The sequence below is a fragment of the Trachurus japonicus genome, chromosome 21 (assembly GCF_045865225.1).
Source record: "Trachurus japonicus isolate A0001 chromosome 21, Traja_1.0".
In the NCBI taxonomy this organism is placed as follows: Eukaryota; Metazoa; Chordata; class Actinopteri; order Carangiformes; family Carangidae; genus Trachurus; species Trachurus japonicus.
In genome coordinates this window covers 7134971-7159322 of record NC_140927.1, presented here as the reverse complement: position 1 = coordinate 7159322, position 24352 = coordinate 7134971, and the positions used below count along the sequence as shown (strand labels likewise).

General features: G+C 42.0%; 1 protein-coding gene across 1 annotated transcript in view; it reads right to left on the bottom strand.

Annotated features, from left to right (window-relative positions):
* Window positions 1-586: 586 nt before the first annotated feature.
* marco (macrophage receptor with collagenous structure) overlaps window positions 587-24352 on the bottom strand; it is a 69930-nt gene continuing 46164 nt past the window's right edge. Inside the window, exons 9-13 of the mRNA XM_085764682.1 lie at window positions 23074-23118; window positions 22901-22972; window positions 5623-5682; window positions 4168-4332; window positions 587-1245 (exon numbers count right to left, since the gene is read on the bottom strand). Coding sequence (XP_085620808.1) covers window positions 1112-1245; window positions 4168-4332; window positions 5623-5682; window positions 22901-22972; window positions 23074-23118 — 476 coding nt within the window. The 3' untranslated portion in view covers window positions 587-1111. The remainder of the gene's footprint in view (window positions 1246-4167; window positions 4333-5622; window positions 5683-22900; window positions 22973-23073; window positions 23119-24352) is intronic.

Genomic DNA, 24352 nt, shown 5'->3' with positions numbered 1-24352 from the left:
TTTTTCAGCGTCAATACAACTTTTATTACAATGCCACATTTTATTTTCACTGCCAAAAATCGTTATTACAATGCCAAATTTTATTTTCACTGCCAAAACTCGTGATTACAATGCCAAATTCTGTTTTCAATGCCAACTATTAATGTCAGGATTCTGTCTCCATACCTGACTGTCTCTCTGCACTGCGGCGCCGCGGAGCTCCAGGCCCCGACTCTTCCTGCTCCTCTCCCCCAGACACAGCACCCTTGCCCGGTCACTCAGCGCGAGCAGCCTCCCTGTAGCATGTATATCTTCCGACAGCAATCACTTACATAGAGTGTTTGGTCCGAAACACGGGTCTGTCAGTCACTCTGCTCTGCTGTAAGCCGAGGAGAAAACGTCTTGTCTACTTCCTCGTATCCTACAAGTTTTATCCAATGAGGAGAGAGAACGGCATAAAGGGGCAGTCCTCTCTGTGTGTGCAGCCAAGGGATGCGCGTGAATGTGGTGACGTAGGGACGAGGACCAATAGATCCATGACGAGGGCGGGGGCTGCTAACTCCATCGGCTGACAAGAAGTTAGCCAAAACGACCGGATCGCTTACTTACAACTTCCTTCTGTAGGAGTAACTATTCCGACTATTTGCGCAGAGAAAAACATAAAATCTCACAAAAGAAGAATATTAGTTCCAATGTTTGCTATGGTGGTATGATTTTATTGTATTTTCAGAATACAGTGAGTCTACAGAAAAAGCAGCTCTGAGGAAATACAGTACACCCACCATGAGAAAAGGCCAGTGAGACACTTACACAGTTGATCAATGGTTACAGGCATTGTGGTCAAACAAAATGCAACTGATGAATGAAATTCAGTCAGACTCTTCTCCATTCCTGTCAGTGTCCAAATGTCCTCAGGTCATGTACAATACTCCCACTGTTTTCAACAGCAACAACATTTTTTTAAAAAGGAAACATTAAGCTAAATCCATGTTAGGCAAAGCAATAAGCATGTGACATAAGACAAACCTAGTTACTGTAGGCTGAATGACTGTGATGCCACGTGTACTCCGATGTACAGCATGTGTTCCCTGAGGAATGTACTGTAGGAGCACTGTATTTATCATGTGTGTCCTCAGTTCACACACTGCACCCCTGCATCCTCACTGTGTTGGCAGTTGTGTTCCTCAATTCCAGAACTTGGGCAGTTGAAGATGTCAGTCTCTAAACCTGTGCATCGAAGATCATCCAGCCAGATCTTACCGGAGCCTGCAGAAGGACCAATTAACAGTTTGATTAGTCGGTATTGTCAAGGCCACATGGTTGTCATTAGGTGCGTTTCCATTACCCCTTGAAATGCGCAAAACCTAAATATCGAAATTAAAAACTGATAATGGAAACACCTACATTTCGAAAAAACTCTCAAATATCGCAAAAAAGTTTTTGCGCTCTCATGAGGTGGTTTTTGAGACGTATCGATACAAACGTGTATCGCAAAAGTGTAATGGAAACACTTTTTTCGCTTTTCTACACGTCACCGGCGTCACCGGAGTTGTGTGTGTCCACGCTGTGTTGGTTTATGTAACTTGAGGGGACAAATGAACCACATGTTTATTGTAATGCATTGCTGACCTGGGCATTGTTTCTCATTAAATTAGAAAAACCTTTTCTATCATTCCCCTTTTCCGTGCATGGTTGAAGGAGACTGGCTCGCATCCACGTTCCCACTCCCTCCTGCGCCGACATGTCACCTTAAGTCACATAAACCAGTACGGGTGTGTGGACACACACACAACCATCAGCGCCTCATCACCGCTGGTGTTTAAAAAGCCGTTCTTTCTGCAGTCAGGTTAAAGCGCACATCCGCCGTGTTGGTAAACAAATAATCCCTCTATATCAACGGAGGCAGCCGTGCTTGAGCAGCTTGGGTTGGAGGTGGTGTGAGTGCGGGCCAGCGGGGGAGAGGGGGGGGGGGGCATTAGAGCTTCAGCACGGTGCGGAACAACTGGCCCGTGTGAGTGCGTCCTTATTTGTGGCCGCTGCAGCGCCACACGGGCTTTGCCTTTCAGTAATCAAGCGCTGTTTTTGTCTTTGTTAAAAACAATAACAGCAACAGCTGTCGGCAGCTGAGATCGCTGTGCCGTCACCATAGAAACGCAAGACGCATTACGGCTCATTCGCAAAATACCTTTCAATGGAAACACCCGCAAATAGCAATTGCACTTTTTCGAAGTTTCAGAAATATCGCTTTTATTTTGCGAAAATCTGTAATGGAAACGCAGCTATTGTCTTATTGCTTAGTGTGACACACAGAGACAAATCCTGAAACAGTTGCTGAAACAGATGCTGATGCAATATGCTCATATGCTGCATTTTGCAGAGACATGATAATACCATGCAGAAGAGTAAGAATCTACCCTAATAACACACCATGGGTGACAAAGTCTGTAAAATCTAGCATACAGGCCAAAAAACTTGCTTTGAAGGAAAGAGATGCATCATAGCTACAATCAGCTAATAAAAATATGAAAATTGAGATATTAAAAGCAAAACAAGATTACAGGGAAAAAACTGAAAACAACATGACTGCAAACAAGCTGGGCTCAGCATGGTCAAGCATGAAAAGTATTGTGGGTATTGGTAGGCCCAACTCAAATAACAGCAGCACTGTCATGACCTTGCAAATGCCCTCAATAGTTTTTATTCTTGATTTGACACAATGGATTTTAGTAGAGAAACACAGGAGACAAGCCACAAGCCATCTTAATATAAAAGAAGAAGACATTGTGAGAGCCTTCTCATTAATGAAAGCAAATAAAAGCCAGAATCTGGATAAAATCTGTGGCCGCCTGCTTAAATCATGCTCAAAAGAACTGGGCCCTATGTTTCACTACATATTCAATAGGTCCCTGCAAACACAGCATGTCCCCAAATGTTGGAAGGATGCCATAGTAGTCCCAGTCCCCAAAACCAACTGCCCTAAGGTACTTAATGACTTCAGACCTATCGCTCTGACATCCACTGTAATAAAAACCTTTGAAAGATTTGTGAGATCTGAAATTATAAAGAGGGCAGAGTCTGATATTGATCCTTTGCAATTTGCCTATAGGCCACACAGAGGAGTTGAGGATGCTACTGTCACTCTTACAAATATGATCTTTAAACATCTAGAAGGGAAAGGCACACATGTTTGGCTTTTATTTATTGATTTCACGTCTGCCTTTAATATAATCCAAACCCATGTTCTACGTAATCTAATAGATAGGCTCAAGGAACAATTAAATTTAAGTAATAATCTTGTGGGCTGGATCTTAAATTTCCTAAGTAATAGGACACAGACAGTATGGGTCAATGGCACTCTTATCTATCCAGAGCTGCACCTCCACTGGCTCCCCCAGGGGTGTGTATTGCCCCCTCTCCTGTTCATGTTTTACTACAAACTTATTTCTTGATCCCATGTGCTGCGCTCAGCGCTCAGAGAGCATGCAGCGCATTTATTCCCCGGCATAAAGATGCACATATGCCCCATATGTGCATCTTAAACTCCAGTCTCTACTCTTATTATCCACCTGATATTTAGTCTGACGATGCTGTGTGTCAGTAAAGTGGACTGTCTGACGGACAGAGCGCATTTATGCACCGGCTGCGCTCTGTCCGTCTGACATGACGTCATTTTATTTTTTATTACAGTATTCGGTTACCCGGGTACGACAAGGTTAGGATACTTGGTTAGAAAATTATTCGAAATGCCCATCCCTAAATCTCATTATGTGCCTAACCTTAACCTAATCTTAATTTGCCTGGTGCGCGTTCATGCGACACATGCGTGCATCGTGCCCGACTCAAACAGGTCCATAAAACTACACAAAAACCTTGAAATATTCCTCCACACCGCTCGTCCAGGGCAATCCAAGTGTCCTGAAGGGATATAGTCCAGAGTTTACCGAAATGACTGCATATAATGTCCCCCAACAGAGAATACAGATGCATCTGGGACATAAAACATTATTACTTCCTCATTTTCCAAGTTCTATGTTGTTGTTTTGCTGTCTGACCTAAGAAGATTACCCACAGTAACCCACAGTAAATTCATACTTAAGAAAACTAATTGTGAGGGTTTGTAGATTATTGAGCATTAGAGGATGGTATGGGGTAGAGAACATGATCTGATGGGTAAAGTGCACCTCTTACCTGGGGAGACAGAGATAATTGAAGAGGCAGACCTATAGCCCAGCATCCTGCAGATTACATTGGCATCCATAAGATCAAAGCTGTCATCACACACGGTGCCCCAGACTCCATGGTACAGGACCTCAACTCGTCCACGTGACGGCCCTGGCACAAGTCGCACATCCGCTGTGACAACAGAGATCCCCATGTTAATGATGGAAGAGATCTAACAGTTACACTAGTGGCTTCCATGAGTATATTTGTTTTTTTTTACTTTCATACATTTTAAGCCTGCAATAATGCTTGATTAATGCATGACTTTTGCGTTCCATGGCCTGACCCATGATTTAAATTAGCCAGAAATTAATCAGCTTGTATGCACTCAGGTGGTGCATCGTATAATAATTGGATCACATTTTTATGTCAATACAGTGCCTTTGTGGCTTCTGGAGATTTGTATTATTATTATTATTATTAATATTGATTTTTGGTTAATGTTTAATACATTTGCATTTGCATTGAAAAATATGACTAATAATAATAATAATGGATTACATTTATATAGCGCATTTCTATTGTTACCCAATACCCAAAGCGCGTACAGCAACCATTATTCATTCATGCCACATTCACACCGGTGGTGGTAAACTACATGTGTAGCCAAACCTTCTCTTGACCCAGATGTCTTAGCCAACTACCTATATCCAACCTTCCTTACATCTCTAAGATCCTCAAGAAGGTTGTCCTAGAGCAGCTACACGAACATCTGCACAGCAACGAGCTCTTTGAAGCTTTCCAATCTGGATTCAGAGAACACCATAGTACTGAAACAGCACTGGTCAAAGTCTGCCTTCAAGCTGTCTTCATCAACTCTTGTTAACATTTCCATGTTTCCCACATTCTGTGTCATAAACTATAAACTGTTTTCTTGTCTGTAACAACATCTATTGCACGTCTGCCCGTCCTGGGTGAGGGATCCCTCCTCTGTTGCTCACCCTGAGGTTTCTCAGATTTTTCCCTGTTAAAAGGGTTTTCTATGGAGTTTTTCCTCAGTCGATTTGAGGGTCTAAGGACAGAGGATGTTGTTGTGATGACATGTAAAGCCCTTTGAGACAAACTGTTTGTAAAAACGGGCTATACAGATAAAATTGCCTTGCCTTGCCTAGCCACAGCTGCCCTGGGGCTGACTGACGGAAGCCAAACAGCCCCTCTGACCACCACCATGATCATTCATACGCATTCACACGAGGCAAGGTGGTGAGGTAATTTGCAATTAATTGTGATCAACTAGTGACACTTGTGCAATTAGTCACAATTAAACATTCATTTTTAACTGATTGATAGCCCTATTTTTAACATTGCTTCTGGTGATGTGATACTAACAATAGCATTTTGCTTTTACTGTAGGCAATGGCAGTAGAAGATTTCAGTTGTTCGTTAATCCTATTGTCTCTGTTCTCTACAGTGCAGACTTACAACTTGTTATAGCTCCTTTCTCTCCCTTTTGTCCTTTGAGAGCTGGTGGTCCTCGTGAACCTGTGGAGGAAAGCATGAGTGTGTCGTATTGATGGCATCACTGTTGTTTTAACTTTAAACTACAAACAAAAAGATTGAAAACTTCAGAACAGACATTTTGAAAACTCAGCAGCAGGTAAGCGAAGAGACAGCATATATTCTACACAGGATGGAGCTGCTCTCATTCGTAGTAATCTGACTGAGTTCATTAGAAAGTCAACACCATCTATTGCACGTCTGTCCGTCCTGGGTGAGGGATCCCTCCTCTGTTGCTCACCCTGAGGTTTCTCCGATTTTTCCCTGTTAAAAGGGTTTTCCATGGAGTTTTTCCTCAGTCGATGTGAGGGTCTAAGGACAGAGGATGTTGTTACGATGCCATGTACAGCCCTTTGAGACAAACTGTTTGTAAAAACGGGCTATACAAATAAAATTGCCTTGCCTTGCCTTGCCTTGCCTTGCCTTGCCATGACAACCCAGAGTTGAGACGAGAATCACAGTCTTGCATGCCACTAACCCCTGAGAAACTGTGTCTGCCTCCCACTGTCCTGATTTTTTTTTTCAACAAAAATAAATAGAGGAGTTCTAAAAACCCAAAGTAATACAACTACTATAAAAGAGCCAAAAGAAAGATTAAATGTGGATTGTCAAAAATCTGATCTCTCCTCTTAGGCGTACGTACAGTGGGTACTAGTTTCATTTGGACGTTTCCCTCACGTAACGCGTGATTCACGCGTTGCGTGAAATTGTAGGTCACATTGTAGCCACTAGGTGGAAGCATCGTATTGAGATGCAGCTCAAAAGATTTTGGGATAATTCCACGTTTGACCACAACGTAGCTGCAATGGAGAGTAGCGCTGTTCATAGGCCATAGGCTACTTCATTTGCAGCTGTGGTCGAGAGAGCTAGAGAGTGGATTCCGGAATTCTGTGAGTAAGAGGAAAAAGATATGAGCTCCTAAAATTTTTCACTTTTTATCGCGTTTTCACTTTGAAATATCTGATTTACAAAGCAAATTTACAAACATAAAGTGGTTGGAAGGCACACTCAACCACTTGAAGAAGAAAACCAGACTTTTCTACGATTTTTACATAGTTTTTTTTCTACCAAAAGAAGTTGCTACCTGGCTAGCTGGAGGAAAAGAACTCTGTTGCTGTGCATCTGACAGTTGGCTAGCAACAACAACAACAACAAAGGTCTGAAGGAAATCTACATCGAGGAAAACCTCAAAAGAAAGAAGATTTTCCTATCACAACTGGACTGGCAACGTTTTGAGAACATCACCAGGACCAGGTCTGGGAAATAAGGTATCTCTGTCAAGATAACTGCTGAGAAAACAGTGAACCAACTGTCAGTTGAAACCCTCCATGATAATGGAACACTGTGAAGAAACAGCTGAGCAACAGCAACTGATGAACTTATCTACAGACACATCTACTGTAGCAACACAGAGACAACCGGGACAGATCACTGGCGGTGAAATACAATACCCTGCAAAAGTCACTACAGCACAGCAGAAGAAAGACTTCAAAATGAATATGCTACGTGCCAATCCAGAAACACTGGTATCAGACTTCAGCAAGAAGAACAACCACAAGGTAAAATGCAACCTATTGTTCTTCACTCACCATCCTGAAAATTGGCACACAGCAATATGTGAGCAGTTTACTCACATTAAGAAGAATGGGATAAGTAAAGGCAGACAGATTACTGCCTACGAAGATGCAGACTGCTCAAGTCCCATCTTAACTGTGAACATATACCACAATGGAACAGTTATGATCCAGGGATCTGAGAACAGTTTAGACAACTTTGAGAACAGCTTCCCAACACTGAAAACTGTGGCAACATCAAAAATCTCTCCCCCTCCTCCACAAGAGCTTCAGACCAGGTCGCCCATCTTCAGCAGACATCCACCTACACCATACTCTGAATCACCCAAACTCTCCAGCAATCTCAGAGTCCTGAAGGAAGGTATCTCAATACTTGAGAGAGAGTTCATAGAATTCAGAGAGAAGACACTGAGCGATCTTCAGAGGTCTGATGACAGCCATTTAGGAGTGAAGGAGATGTACTCCACAGTTCAACAACAGAGATAGATGAACTCCAGCAAGCTGTTCGAGAACTGGAAGAAGACAACCGTTCACTGAGAGAAACACTCAAAAGAGTGATAGAGGAGCTAGCATCAACCCACCACTCCAGTGCAACACGGTTGGATCAGGAGATCCAGCAGCCCCTGCAACAGGAGACCCGGCAGCCCCTGGATCAGGAGATCCAGCAGCCCCTGGATCAGGAGATCCAGCAGCCCCTGCAACAGGAGACCCGGCAGCCCCTGGATCAGGAGATCCAGCAGCCCCTGCAACAGGAGACCCGGCAGCCCCTGGATCAGGAGATCCAGCAGCCACTGCAACAGGAGACCCGGCAGCCCCTGGATCAGGAGATCCAGCAGCCCCTGGATCAGGAGACCCGGCAGCCCCTGGATCAGGAGATCCAGCAGCCCCTACACCAGGAGACTGGGTCTGCCACTCAGACATCTTCAGCCTCTAGCCCCCAAATGCCCCCTCCCCTCTTCCCTCTGGGCACCACAGACCAGGGGTCCCAGAGAAGGAGACCAGAACCTGCTTCACAAAACCACACAGAAATAATATTTCTGTGTGATTCCAATGGAAAGTACATCAATATGAAACGTCTCTTCCCAGGCAGAAGATCCAAGATGATTTGGAGTCCCACCACCTCAGAGGCTATGAAGAAGCTGGCCACTACAGACCTCCAGGGTGTGAAACACATTCTGATTCACACTGGGACTAATGACCTCACACACAAAAAGGACATAAGTCACTCACTGCAACAGGTGGCAGAGAAAGCAACCTCAGCAGCCCCCACAGCCAGGATAACCATATCCACCCTGTTACCCAGAAGAGATGTCCCTCAGCATGAGATCAACAAAATTAATGCTGAAATATCCAAAGCCTGCATGGGAATACCAAATGTTCATATGGCACATCATGCAGAGATCCTCCACCAGCACCTGTATGATAGCCTGCATCTAAACCAGAGCGGCGTGCGGCTGTTCATCAAAGACATTAAGGACACAGCTCTCAACCGCACCAGATCAACATCTCACATCACCAACAAGAGCACACCCAACCACCAGAACCTCCACAGAAGGTCCCAGCACACTAGAGACACCACCAACAATGGCCAGAGCTCTTCACGGAGATTCAGACCTGCCTCAACCCCACCTCTTCAGAAACCTAGCACCACCCCGCCACTGTACACCTCAGCCCCACCTGTTCAGGACCACCATCCCACAGTACCACACTACTTCCCCCCTCTACCCCCACCTCTTCATGGACCCAGCGCCACCCCACTGCTGTACACCTCAACCCCACCAGCTCAAGACCACCAGCCAACTGCACCACACTACTTCCCCCCTCTACCCCCACCTCTTCATGGACCCAGCACCGCCCCACTGCTATACACCTCAGCCCCACCCCCTCAAGACCACCACCCAACTGCACCACACTACCCCAGTTGGCAGCAGCAGCGGCAGCAGCAGCAGCAGCAGCAGCAGTGGAAGCAGCAGCCAGCCCAGACTCAGATCCAGCCTCCAGCTCAGAGAGACAGTTACGATGCTGCAGCCGCCAGACTCAACACCTCACCCACTGAACTGAGTCTAAAACAGATAAGAGACATTGTAACGCTACTCTATACTAAATTACTGAGCTAATAGAATATACAACACTGAATAATTCATAATCACTTAACATTTAACATATTTAATTTTTTATTTAATTTTTTTATTTTTTTATTTTTTTATTTTTAATTTTTTTTATTTTTTTATTTTATTTTATTTTTTTTATCACATTACATTTGTTTTTGCTTGTAGATCGGATATTTTTTCAAGTGGTACACGATTCTGTTAAGATAAAGAAAATAGCATCTTTTTCAATAAGTAGCTGGAACATTCAGGGCATATGCTCTTCAGTTTTTGGTTTGAAATCAACAAACCCTGACTTTCTGAAAAATATTAGAAATGTAGATTTAATGATACTGAATGAAACTTGGAATCAAAACCAAAATCAATCTAACTGTCCAAACGATTATATAGAACTTATTATACCCTCTGTAAAACACAAACATATTAAGAATGGTAGAGATTCAGGTGGTTTACTCATATGGTACAAAGGGGAATATAAAGATTACATCTCACCAGTTAAAAAAGGTACAAATCACATTTGGATCAAAATTCACTCAAATATTCTAGAAAACAACAGAGATGTCTATCTATGCGCAATATATATCCCACCCTCAAACTCCCCCTATTATGCAGAGGAGGTTTTTGAGGAACTCCAGAAGGAAATTTCCTTCTACCAAAGTTTAGGATCAATCTTAATATGTGGTGATCTTAATGCCAGAACTGGTAGAGAGCCAGACTTCATTAACTACGAAGGAAACAAACATATTTTCAAATACCCCCCTTTGTACCAGACCTGCATAAATACACAAAGACAAAGCTATGATAACACGGTTAACAAAACTGGCAAACAGGTACTACAAGTGTGTAAAGGTTTGGGTCTGTACATTGTTAATGGCAGAATCAGAGGAGACTCTCTGGGCAGACTCACACAATGCTCTGTGTTAGGTAGCAGTGTGGTAGATTATGCCATTACTGACATTGAACCACAATATATAAATGCATTCACTGTATCACCACTACAGCCCTTTTCGGACCATAGCCAGATAACCTTATTTCTGAAAAAGTCATTGTCAACCACCGTAAATCCAAATCCTGAGCCAAGGCTGTTTCCTTTACCAAGGAGATACAAGTGGACAGAAGAGAGCACTGCTACCTATACCGCTGCGCTAGACTCTGCTCAAATTCAGAACATGCTGGATACTTTTCTCAACACCCAGTATCAGCCTGAAAGAGAAAACATAAATCTGGCCACACATCACTTAAACACAATATTTATTCATTTGGCAAAAGAATCTAAATTAAAAATCTCACAAACTAAAAAATCCAGCATGAAACAAAAAGAGCGTTGGTTTGATAAAGAATGTGCTGTATCCAGACAAAACCTGAGGAAACTGTCAAACAGAAAACACAGGAACCCAAATGACCTACCAGGACGACTTTAATATGTTCAAGCCCTGAAAGAATACAAAAAACTCCTTAGTGTGAAAAAAATGCATTATATGGAGGGAGAACTCAACAAAATTGAAAAAGCCATAAATGGCAACACCTTTTGGAAAATATGGAAAAACATCAACAGAAACCCACGTACAGAGACCAACCCAATTCAAAATGGCAAAATCTGGAAAGATTACTTTGATGACCTCTATAAAAATCCAGAGTGTCACGGTCTGAATCATAACCAAATTTTAACAGTAGACAAACTGAAAGAACTAGAAAGGACAGTGAAGGACAACCAATGTGCCCTTGACCACCCCATCACCATTAAAGAAATACAGCACAAAATCAAAACCCTTAAAAATGGAAAAGCTTGCGGTATAGACAGCATTAACTCAGAGATGCTGAAACACAGTAACTTAGAACTCCAACTTGCCATGCAAAAACACTTCAACCTGGTGTTGGCCACTGGATATTACCCCAGTGTTTGGAATAAAGGTCTCATTTCTCCTATATTTAAAAATGGAGACAGGTATAACCCCAACAACTACAGAGGCATCTGTGTTAACAGCAACCTGAGTAAACTCTTCTGTAGCATCCTTAACTCTAGATTAATCACTTATCTTACTGAACATAATATTCTGTCTAAAAGCCAGATTGGCTTTTTACCCAAACACCAAACATCTGACCACATATACACTCTTCATACACTCATCCAACACCATGTTCACAGAAAACACAAAGGAAAGATATTTGCATGCTTTGTAGATCTAAAAAAGGCTTTTGACTCAATTTGGCACAACGGGTTATTTTTACAACTTCTCCAATATGGAATTGGGGGTAAAATATATGATCTAATCAAATCCAAATATTCTGACAACCAGTGCTGTGTTAAAATTGGAAACAACAGAACAGAGTTCTTTAAACAAGGAAAAGGAGTGCATCAGGGATGCAACCTGTCTCCTACTCTGTTCAATATTTATATCAATAAATTGGCCACTCTTCTTGAACAGTCCCCAAGCCCAGGATTAGATCTACAAGGCAAAGAAATCAAATTCCTCATGTATGCAGATGACCTGGTTCTACTATCCCCAACAGAACATGGTCTACAGCAGAACCTCTCTCTGCTGGAGACGTTCTGTCAAAACTGGGCTGTAGATATCAACCTTGACAAAACCAAAGTCATGGTATTCCAAAAAAAGGCCAGGCTGCAGGAATCCAAACATGTTTTCAGAGTAAGAGGGACCACACTTCAGCATACAATGGAATATAATTATCTCGGCATCATTATCAATGCATCCGGTAGCTTTAACAAAGGAATAAATTCCCTCACAGATAAGGCACGCAGAGCCTACTATAGCATCAAAAGCTCACTATACAAATTCAATCCTCCAATTACAATTTGGCTAAAATTATTTAACAGTATAATAAAACCCATACTTATGTATGGAAGTGAAGTGTGGGGCCCTCTAATGACACAGAGGCACACCTCGTGGGACACAACACCCACAGAGAAATTTAATCTTCAGTTCTGCAAAGAAATCCTCAAGGTCCATAGAAACTGTCCAAATCATGCATGTAGAGCAGAGCTGGGACACTTCCCTCTCTCTCTACACATGATTAAAAGGTCAATTAAGTTTCAGGTGCACTTAGCACAAGCTGATCCTGACTCCTATAACCACAGAGCCTTTCTCTGTAACAGCCTCTGCCCAGAGACAGACCCCCTGAGTAACACCAGAGAAACCTACCACCTCAAAATCGAAGACCTCCAAAATCTCTCCAAAACTCACCTAATATCAATCGACAAAGAGAACAAAATAAATTATATTAACAATTGGAAAAATGAAATTAAAACCATCAACAAATTGGAATGTTATCGCTCACTGGATAGAGAATACTCTCCAGCACAATATCTAATAAGTGTACAAAATCCCAAACAAAAACACACATTGGCAATGTATAGGCTCTCTGACCAGAGGTCAACTAGAGGTGGAAAAAGGTCGGCATAAGAAAGAGTGGAAGCCCAGAGAACTAAGAACATGTAAACACTGTTCTTCAGGAGAAACAGAAACTGAGGCCCATTTTCTCCTCTGTACCAAAGTGAGAGAGAGGTGTTCATACAAAAGATAACTGCAGCAGATCCATCATACCAAGGGAAAACAGGTGACGATCTGTTAAAAGTATTTCTGGGAGAAGATCCACAATTTGCTAAATTAGCTGCACAATATGTAACATTCTGCCACGATACTAGAAAAGTACACGAATGCTGATCAGAACCACTATTGATGTCATTTAATATTGTTGTTGCTTTTTATTATCATTTGTTACTATCAGAACCATTATTGATGTCACTTAATATTGTTATCATTTTTTTTTTTATTATCATTTGTTACTCTCATCACTTAAGAACAATATGTGTATGTTTTATATAGTATATAACAACTTGCAACAGTCTAATGATGCCCAATCTTACCACACATATTTATTTTTTGTTTCATGTGATGTAGACTATGTATAAGAGAGAGAGAGAACTTGATCAGCACACACATGCATGCTCTCACACACGCATAGGGTAAATCATTTTATGTATATTTTTTATTTATTTGTATATTGTTGTATATATTCATGAGTTGTACTGTGTCATTGATTACTAATGCTTTGGCAACATAGTTCTTTTAACTGTCATGCCAATAAAGCGAAATTGAATTGAATTGAATTGAATTGGATGGAGAGAGGGACCGCTACGCCGGTCAATCAGATCAATGTTGTTGTTTTATTGTTTCACAGTGGTTACAGTAGCCTACGTTCAACAGGATCAGTGGTTCTCAGCCTTTTGGGGGTCCCCTGCATATTTTTGATCTCTCCTGTAGCCTGGCCGGGTCTGGCTCCAAGTTTGAGTAGTTTGAGTTCTGCAAGTTCTGGTGAATGTAACAATCCACTCATAGCCCACGATCGCTACGTCCGTGCCAGCAGCCTGGACCCGATGCTGCTGGTCTCACGAGCGGAGCAATAATGCACATCTGTCAGCAGCTGCTCTTGAAGGGACAGATTAGATGCTGATTTTGTTAACAGTGACTTTGTTGCATCCAAACATTTAGCATATCTGTCGGGTGCTGTCTCTTATCCGGTACAAAGTGGGAGATGACAGAACTACTTTAATCGAGGGAAAGCTACATTGTTGCGAGTTGACTCCGGCCGGCGTGTGCACATGCACTAAGCCTGTGGATATTCTCATTTGTCCCGGACTCCCGGTCATAGTTATCTCAAGGAAATTTAAATCGAATGCAACTGGACTTGGTTATTCGTCTAGGAAGACGTTTCACCTCTACAAGTTACAGTTGCGTTCGATTTAAATTTCCTTGAGATAAGTGCACACTGTTTCTGCTGTCAATTCGGTCATAGTTCATTTGTAACGTGTTTTCTTCATTCTTCATTAGGCTAATGTTAACACTAGAACCACCCAGATGGTCTCACACAGACGTTTGTGTTTTTCTTAAGTAAATGACTTTGTTTATACATTAAAACTACAGGTCTCTCAGTCCGTGACTTTTCCATGTGTGATGGTTTCTGAAGCTTACAACTTACACAAATGAAACATTCGATTTCTGGGCATTTATACCTCGGGCCAACAATAGCTTATTTTTTTCTTCAATTATTGTTTTCATCTAGGTCCTACAGTTATATTTATCATAATATGCCCAATTCGGGAGGGAGAGAGGGGGGAGAGAGTGCCGCGGTCACGTTACATAATGTAACAGTTTCCAGAAAAATACAAAACAGGATATTTATTCATGTTACCCTCTGTTTAGGTAGATAAAGGTCTCAGTCATATTTGAATAAAAATAATGCAATTAGGCTAAATATCATAGGATCTTTTTTTTAAAGATAGGCCTATTTTATTTTTAGTTCCATAATTCAGAGATGATTTTCACTTAACGAAATGAAACGAAACAATGAAGCCTACAGTTTTGTCCTCCGGCTTATGAAAAATGTGAGGAGAGTTAGCTACTGTAAGAACCGGTTTTTCTGTTCAAAGCTGACTGAACAGCTGTGTGAAGTTCTGTGGGGGGCAGGACTGTAGCCTACTTGAGTGAAGTATCCACAAGCACACCTATTGGTGAGATAAATGAAGGTGCTAATGTGTCGCTGCTGTGTCTATTAAGCTGGTCCTACAGACCGCTGCATATAAACCCCACTGTAGCGATTTTCACCCAGCCTCGCTTTCAATAAAACACACACTAGCATTCTGTAGCCTAATTGCAATCAGTGAAATATATGAAATCAATATAAAACACAATTTAAATATGAGAGTTGCTGTTGCTCTAGTTTAATAGCGCTGCAGCTGCATTTGCCGTGCGCCCCTGTCTGTATGTGAACCTGTGTCTGTCTATGTGCGGGCAGAGATCAGAGATGGTGTTTTATTAATAATCATGCTAGCGTTTCACCATCTCTCATCTCCGCCAGTCAGCCTCTCAACCTGCCGCCTCTCTCGCGTGCGGGCGCACCGCACCTAAACACACGTGAGACGTGGACACATTTATTTATTTATTTATTTTTTCTGTGGGAAACACTAATCAAGCTGTGCGTACGCACAACTCTCCGCAATATTCCATTGATAAATCACACCGGACCCAAGAATGGTGCAGACATGAACACACCTCATATTCCACCCCCAGAATGCCTCAGCACAGCACAACCATATATGGTCAGCACGTGCATAATTAAGTAGCCATGTGCTCTGTGGAGCGGCAACAAAGTGACAACAAAGACAACACCCGGAATGATGCTTCGGTGGACCTGCCCTCGCTTTTGAGGTCGGTTAATGCCTACTGTCCAGACAACTGTGTTTTTTTAAAGCACCCCTGCATTACACAAACACACACATACGGTATATATAGCCGCACATATAGGCTATAATGATGATAAGAGAAAATGCATTGTTCACTAAAACTGCACGTTGGCATCCCAGACTGAAATAAAATCTTTGCTTACAGTGAGAGCTGCTCTACTAAGTGAACTATACCTTTCTTGCGAGAAAAGAAAAGAAAAGAAAAGAAAAATTCCAAGGCACTCTCTTACCTATAAAATGCCTTTATTAAATTATGGCATGGTCAACATGACAATTAAAAACTCCGACGCGTTTCGGCGTCTAGCCTTCATCAGGGAGTCAAATGGAGTGGGACAGGAAGAATGGTTCTTTTATACAAGTGTTTGTCCAATGACAAGTGTCCACCTGGTTGCCACAGCCCAGAGTGGGTGTGGTCATCAGCCCATTAAAGGGACATATCCATGGCCCAGGCCTCAACTAAGCTGAATGAAAGAATAAAGGAAAACAATCAGTGATATGTACAAAATAAACATGCCAACAGATACCAAAGAGAAAACATTAGATATCAAATAAGATACAACAGAACAATCAAACAGCATAAGATAAAACAAATACAATACAATAATAAGCAGACAGAAACCAGAGAAAAACTAGAGAACATAACAAACTCACAAGAAAACAGTGAAGTCTAAGTCCTCATTCAGGCCCGGATGTTTTGTAGCCTGCAACTTAGAGATCCAAAACACTTCCCTTTGATTAAGTTTTCTTTGTCTATTGCCTTTGCGTATAGAAGATGGAATGTGGTCTATGCCAAATGCTTGCAAGGTAGAAGGATTACTGTTATGGAAGTCAAGGTAGTGTTTGGCCATAGGATAATTAACATTTCCAGTGCGGATTGCATACTTGTGTTCTGCCAATCTGTCTTGGAGGCGTCTTTTGGTTCTGCCTATGTAAAACACTTTGCAGGTGGGACATTCCAACCTATAGATGACAAAGGTAGTTTTACAGTTGATGAAGTGGTTGATAGTATATTCTTTCTGTAATGCAAAATCAAGAAATGTCTTAGTTTGTATAACATTAGCGCAGTGATTACACTGGTGGCATTTATAAGACCCTTTTGGCTTAATGTCCAACCATGTTTTTTGAGTGTCTGGTTTAAGATGGCTGTGAACCAGTTTGTCCTGCAGCGTAGGACACCTCTTGAAGCTAAACAGTGGTGGTTCAGGGAAAACTTGACTCAATGTGGTATCGCTTTCTATAATGGCCCAATTCCTTTTTATGATATCTTTAATATTTTCTGCTTCTGTGCTGTAAGTGGTTACAAATGCCACTCTGTCTTTCCTTTCTTTTGGGGTCTGACTTTGTAATAATGTCTGTCTGTCCAGGCCTTTGGCCCTCGTGAATGCTTTCTGTAGGTTGATGTCTTTAAAACCCCTTTCCTGAAAACGTGTAAACATTTCTTTAGAATTTGTTTCAAAATCCCTTTCTTGGTCGCAGATTCTCCGCACCCGCTGAAACTGGCCATAGGGAATATTTTCTTTAAGTCTCTTAGGGTGAAAACTCCTGGCATGTAGTGTGGTGTTTCTGTCTGTCGGTTTTCTATACATAGAGGTGTGTAGATTACCTTGATTGTCTTTAAAAATCTTAAGGTCTAAAAAATGTATACACTCCTTGCTGTAATCCAAAGACAACTTGATATTAGGATTAACACTGTTCAGAAAGGAATGAAAATCCAGTAGCTCTGTCTCTGAGCCAGACCAAATAACACAGACATCATCAATATACCGGCCCCACCAAATAATATGATTGAGGAACTTATTCCTTTGATGGTCAAAAACAAAATCTTCTAGATTTTTCCTTCCTTATAATCTGTTGTATCTCTCAAGGAAGGAAAAATCTATAACTGGAGAAAGAAAACACCTAGGAACACAAATGGAGGCCCACGATTCAGAGCTCGGCCCAGAACGGTGTCCTTTAACTTCACCAGCAGTGATGATGACGACAATGCTGGTGTTGCAGCCCAGACATCACAGGATTTTTTAGAGCAACGAGAAAACCCACCCCACCGACCCAACGGAGTGAGAGGAGGGGGACACGGACCAGGAAGGAGCAGAGGAAGGGGACGAGGAGGACGCGAAGGGGAAGAAAGAAACCCAGAGCCCAGATACACACGGAGCAGCGCCAGGAGGCTGTGATCAACATCTCGGGTAAACCCCTCTCAGAGGAAAGTACTCTAGTCCTCTCAAAGGGGTTATCCTTTGCTCCCACCTTCTCAGCAAAGGAATTTGATACAAAGATTGACTTATTTCGTTTCTACAGGAATCTACACCTTAAAGCATGGTACAAACAGACCCCCTCGGCTTCTACGAGACCCTTGGACTCAGGTCAGCCTGCACCTATTCACACCAGAACACAATTCAAACCAAAGTCTACTTTCTGCCCTTTGGTCCAAAGTGCTACTTTGAATGCATTTTCTAAAAAAGTAAATTTTGACATTGAGAACTTATTTAAGAACAAACGGACAAATAAACATTTCAACCTCACCATGAAAGAAAAAGTAGCTTTGGAAACATTGTCAAAAAATGAAGACATTGTCATTAAGAAAGCAGATAAGGGCGGTGCCATTGTTGTGTTGAGTAAGGAAATGTATGTTAAAGAGGCTCATAGGCAACTATACAACAGAGAATTCTACCAACCTCTAACATTTAACCCTACCGAGTCTCTAAAAATTGAACTGGGTCAGATGCTTTTGGAGGCAAAAGAAAATGGTTGGATTTCTGAAGGAGAACTTAAGTTTCTATACAATGAGAATCCACAAATGCCTTCCTTTTACATGCTTCCAAAAATACATAAATGTGTGATAAACCCCCCAGGCAGACCAGTGATATCAGGCAATGACAGTCTTACTGAACCTGTCTCCAAATATATTGATTATTTCATCAAGCCATTTCTACCTGCACTTCCAGCCTATGTCCAGGACACCACTGATGTTCTTAATAGGCTTGAACAACTAGAAAACATAGATGGTGAAACTTTTTTAGCCACCATGGACGTTGAATCATTATATACAACGATAGAACACGAACAAGGCCTGGCAGCACTAAGACATTTTTTAAGTGCCCGCTCAGATTCTGAAATGCCACCTAGTGGATATTTACTGACACTGACAGAATGGACTTTAAATAACAATGTTTTCATATTTCAGGATAAAGTGTTCAAACAAATCAAAGGTTGTGCCATGGGGGCTTGTTATAGTCCCTCCTATGCAGGTCTTTATCTGGGAAAATGGGAGGAAGATTTTGTTTTTGACCATCAAAGGAATAAGTTCCTCAATCATATTATTTGGTGGGGCCGGTATATTGATGATGTCTGTGTTATTTGGTCTGGCTCAGAGACAGAGCTACTGGATTTTCATTCCTTTCTGAACAGTGTTAATCCTAATATCAAGTTGTCTTTGGATTACAGCAAGGAGTGTATACATTTTTTAGACCTTAAGATTTTTAAAGACAATCAAGGTAATCTACACACCTCTATGTATAGAAAACCGACAGACAGAAACACCACACTACATGCCAGGAGTTTTCACCCTAAGAGACTTAAAGAAAATATTCCCTATGGCCAGTTTCAGTGGGTGCGGAGAATCTGCGACCAAGAAAGGGATTTTGAAACAAATTCTAAAGAAATGTTTACACGTTTTCAGGAAAGGGGTTTTAAAGACATCAACCTACAGAAAGCATTCACGAGGGCCAAAGGCCTGGACAGACAGACATTATTACAAAGTCAGACCCCAAAAGAAAGGAAAGACAGAGTGGCATTTGTAACCACTTACAGCACAGAAGCAGAAAATATTAAAGATATCATAAAAAGGAATTGGGCCATTATAGAAAGCGATACCACATTGAGTCAAGTTTTCCCTGAACCACCACTGTTTAGCTTCAAGAGGTGTCCTACGCTGCAGGATAAACTGGTTCACAGCCATCTTAAACCAGACACCCAAAAAACATGGTTGGACATTAAGCCAAAAGGGTCTTATAAATGCCACCAGTGTAATCACTGCGCTAATGTTATACAAACTAAGACATTTCTTGATTTTGCATTACAGAAAGAATATACTATCAACCACTTCATCAACTGTAAAACTACCTTTGTCATCTATAGGTTGGAATGTCCCACCTGCAAAGTGTTTTACATAGGCAGAACCAAAAGACGCCTCCAAGACAGATTGGCAGAACACAAGTATGCAATTCGCACTGGAAATGTTAATTATCCTATGGCCAAACACTACCTTGACTTCCATAACAGTAATCCTTCTACCTTGCAAGCATTTGGCATAGACCACATTCCATCTTCTATACGCAAAGGCAATAGACAAAGAAAACTTAATCAAAGGGAAGTGTTTTGGATCTATAAGTTGCAGGCTACAAAACATCCGGGCCTGAATGAGGACTTAGACTTCACTGTTTTCTTGTGAGTTGGTTATGTTCTCTAGTTTTTCTCTGGTTTCTGTCTGCTTATTATTGTATTGTATTTGTTTTATCTTATGCTGTTTGATTGTTCTGTTGTATCTTATTTGATATCTAATGTTTTCTCTTTGGTATCTGTTGGCATGTTTATTTTGTACATATCACTGATTGTTTTCCTTTATTCTTTCATTCAGTTTAGTTGAGGCCTGGGCCATGGATATGTCCCTTTAATGGGCTGATGACCACACCCACTCTGGGCTGTGGCAACCAGGTGGACACTTGTCATTGGACAAACACTTGTATAAAAGAACCATTGTTCCTGTCCCACTCCATTTGACTCCCTGATGAAGGCTAGACGCCGAAACGCGTTGGAGTTTTTAATTGTCATGTTGACCATGCCATAATTTAATAAAGGCATTTTATAGGTAAGAGAGTGCCTCGGAATTTTTCTTTTGTTTTCTCACATCATTGATCCCTTTCCAAAGAGCACCTCTTTTTAAACAACGAGTCCACGAAGCGCTCCTTTGTTTGAAGATTTTTATACCTTTCTTGCGTTATAATGTTATTGTGTCTCGAGTGTTTCAGAGTCCGCCGGCTGTAAACCAGCTGACCCTGACTGACTTTTTTTTTTTTTGCGGTCACATCAGCACGGCTGCATCTTCGGTCGCAGCTGCTGTCTGTGGCATTTGCCCATATTGCCCTATGGCCAGTCCGTCCCTGCCACATGTTGTTTGTGTTGTCTGTCAAAACATGGATGAATGAAACCTATATCCACACATCTTGTAGCCTATTTCTATCGAGGGAAAGTTATTTCAGGATAGCCTATCCTGTTTTATCGCCCAGCCCGAAAGTGACATAGGCTATTGCCCGTTCATTCATGAGAAATCATCCAGCTACACTCTCAGTCAAACAAGGTGGGGAATGAACACTACTGTACAGTAGTTGGCTCATTTTAAAAACACACCGGCAGCATCGCCCACTGAGTTAATTAACTGCTGTGTGGAAAACCACGCTGTGGTCCATAATCGCGGTGCAGATGGGTGTGTTTGGAGCTGACAAGAGGATCGATAAAAGAGAGTGAGACGTATAGCTGCCGTCGTTACATTTTTCTCATTGAAAAACTATACTGTATTATTATTATATTGCATTCCCCGTATGTGTTCACTGCTCCGTGCTGCTGTCTTATGGTGGCGATCTGCTGCTCACAGATGCCACCTGGCGGTTGTTTGGGCACATTGCAGCTTCTGGTGAAAACACAATTACTCTGCCACAAAAAATCCGCGTGAGCCTCCCGTGACTCATGCGTGAATCTCGCGTGAAACCGTCCAAATGAAACTAGTACCCACTGTATGTACCCGGAGACATTAACCATCGTTTGCACCCTCAGTTTAGACGCAAACGGAGAATTCGCCCTTGAAAACGATGCTTTTTAAAAACTCCGGCCAGAGTGGAGATTTTGGAAAACTCCGTTTGCACGTTTGCATGTAAACAGAGAAAAACTGAGATTTGGGTAGCCGTAACCATATTAACCATAACCATATTACATAAATAAATAAATAAATAAATAATAATAATGATAAAATTTAATGCAGACTGATGTGTTCATTGTAAAACATTTATTTATTGATATAACGTTAAATGGAGTGATTTCTGTACAGAGTCCCGAGGCAGCGCTGCTCTTCTGTCCACACACATGAAGCTTCACTTTTCATTCAAACAAACTAATGTTACTGCCACAATTGTTAGATTTCATCAATGAAACCAACATTTATCTCCTAAAAATAATTTAACCAGCCAGTGGTAAACCTCTAAAAACCTGTGGGTAAGTTAATTAGCGATCGTTTTGTCCCCCGGGAGGACGACAGAGGCTGGCCGACCGAGCAGCTCTGCAGAGCGGCCACTGTCTCTGTGATGTCCCGGTCGTTGCTCCACAGGTGGAGCTTCACTTCTCCGGAAAAAAAAAAAAAAAAAGCTTCACCTCTCCGAGAAACATCGGAGCAAACTTCTAAGCAGCCGTCAACTGGATAAACTGGCCGTATATTTGGCATCTAAACAGTTACTTTCTCGCATGAAAAAATATAAAAACTTTACACAAAAGGAGGGCAAGTGACGTTGTTGTTGTTGTTGTTGCTGTTGCTTGCTATGCGGGATCATGTGCGGGATTCTGATGCTCTTGACGGCATATATACACGCGTTAGTGTAAACGAAACGTTTTCTGAAAACGGACGTTTATGAAAATAGCCGGGCACGTGTAAACGTAGTCTTAAACCCTATTGGTCTACAATCTGATGACTGATCATTAATGTGATGATGACTCTCAGGGAAACCTGCTTGCAGCAGGAGGAATGTTGTTCTAAATCAGAGCTTAGATCCAAAAATCCCAGCATGACATGTGCACATTCTCTTCCAACCTGTCCTGTCCTGTCATATTAACTGTATTTATGGACCAAGCCCTGATTTAAACCCTACATTCATCTGTCAGTAAGCTCTTATCATCTTATCAAAGCTTTAAGCTACAATTGCAGCTTTACACAAATGATACCCAGCTGTATTCATTTATACAGTAGAGCCACATGAGACTAACCAGATAAATCAAACTTCAGGTTTGTCTTAAAGACATAAAGGCCTGGATGGCCAGCATTTGTGTCTTATATTATTTTATCCTAAATTAATCATTACCTTTACAAAATGTGCATGTAAAACAAATGAAGACTGAACTCAAACATTATTCATGTAATTTATCACAGCATGAGCTGATGATGAGGAATCAAGAGTTAGCACTGGGCTACTTGACAATGCAGATGTTACACAGTTCACCTGGAGGTCCTGTTGCACCAACATCTCCCCGGTCTCCCTTGTCTCCTTTGGGCCCAGGAACTCCAGGTGACCCTGTGCACAACAAATCAACAAAAAGACGTGAGGTATCTCACACACAAGCTATACAGATCAACAGCTATACACCCTGCGCAGCCTTTCACATTCTCAGGTACCTGCTTTGCCAGAATTCCCCATGTCACCTTTGTCTCCTTGTGGGCCTGTAATCAAAGGGGACAACAGTCAGCAGTACAACATTATGGCCTGAGCCCTTTTTTATATAGTGGATTAGAATCTTCTTCTTTACAATGTCAAAAGTAAACCACATGTGTTCACTGGCTAGGAAACATGTGACTTGAAAACAGCTTCTCATGATGTTCTTGTCTCTGTTCTCAAATACAGAAGGCTATACCCTAAAGCCAGGAACACACCGCCACAACGCTTCCGGACGCGTCCCGACGCCGACGGCTTTGGCCGACGAGTCTGTTGCCTCTCGTCGGGAGAAAGGAAAAAGTGAAACACACTGCCCCGACTGCCGACCAGAGCGATTGAGTGGCGAGGACTCCCCCATAGAAATACAGACCAATTCTAAGGACGCACTCACACTAGGCAATCGTACCGTGCCCAAGCACATTTGCCCCCTAAAGTCCAGATTCTATTGCTGGTGTGAGTGCAAGCGTTCCGTGCCTGAGCACGATACACTTCCCTGGCCCGGCACGGTTGGGAGAGGTGTGCTTGGGCACGGTACGCTTGGCCAGGAATGCACACACGTAATGCGCCGCAGGCTCGTTCTCCACCACGTGTCTGCAACCGCATGTAAACAACAGTCATCAACGATTAGACTGATCGGTTCATTGTAAAACATTTATTTATTTACGTAAATGTGGTGATTTCAGTACGTAGCCCAGAGGCAGCCCTGCTCACTTTTAATTCAAACAAACTAATGCCACTGCCACAGTTAATTTCATCAATGAGACCAACATTAATCTCCCAAAAACAATTTACCAGCCACGTGTTAACAGCGCTAAAGCCAAAATTAAAACAGTTTTTAGCAGCTTACTGCTGTGGCTCGGTTGCCGCGAATTGGCGATAGCCGATGCTAATTTCTGTTAGCCCGTCTATGGTGTTTTACATTACACGTTAGCATTAAGCTAGCAGGCTTTATATGCTTAGTTGTGAGCTGTGTGTGTTTTGAACGTTGTTTCAAGCTATGTGGGTTTGATTGAACATCTTTGATGTTTAAATATAATATATTGCCGCTTAATATATTGCTTTACTCCTCTTTTTATTTTGTATACCATTTTTACTGTAGGACAGGCTAGGACACCGTTTGTTTACTGTGGTCACTTCCGTCCCTCCCACACACCGCGCTGATTCGCTTAGGGCACCGCCAATCAGAATCGCCATAGCTAGCACACAGCCAATCAGAGTACCCGACGAGTCTACTCTCCCGAC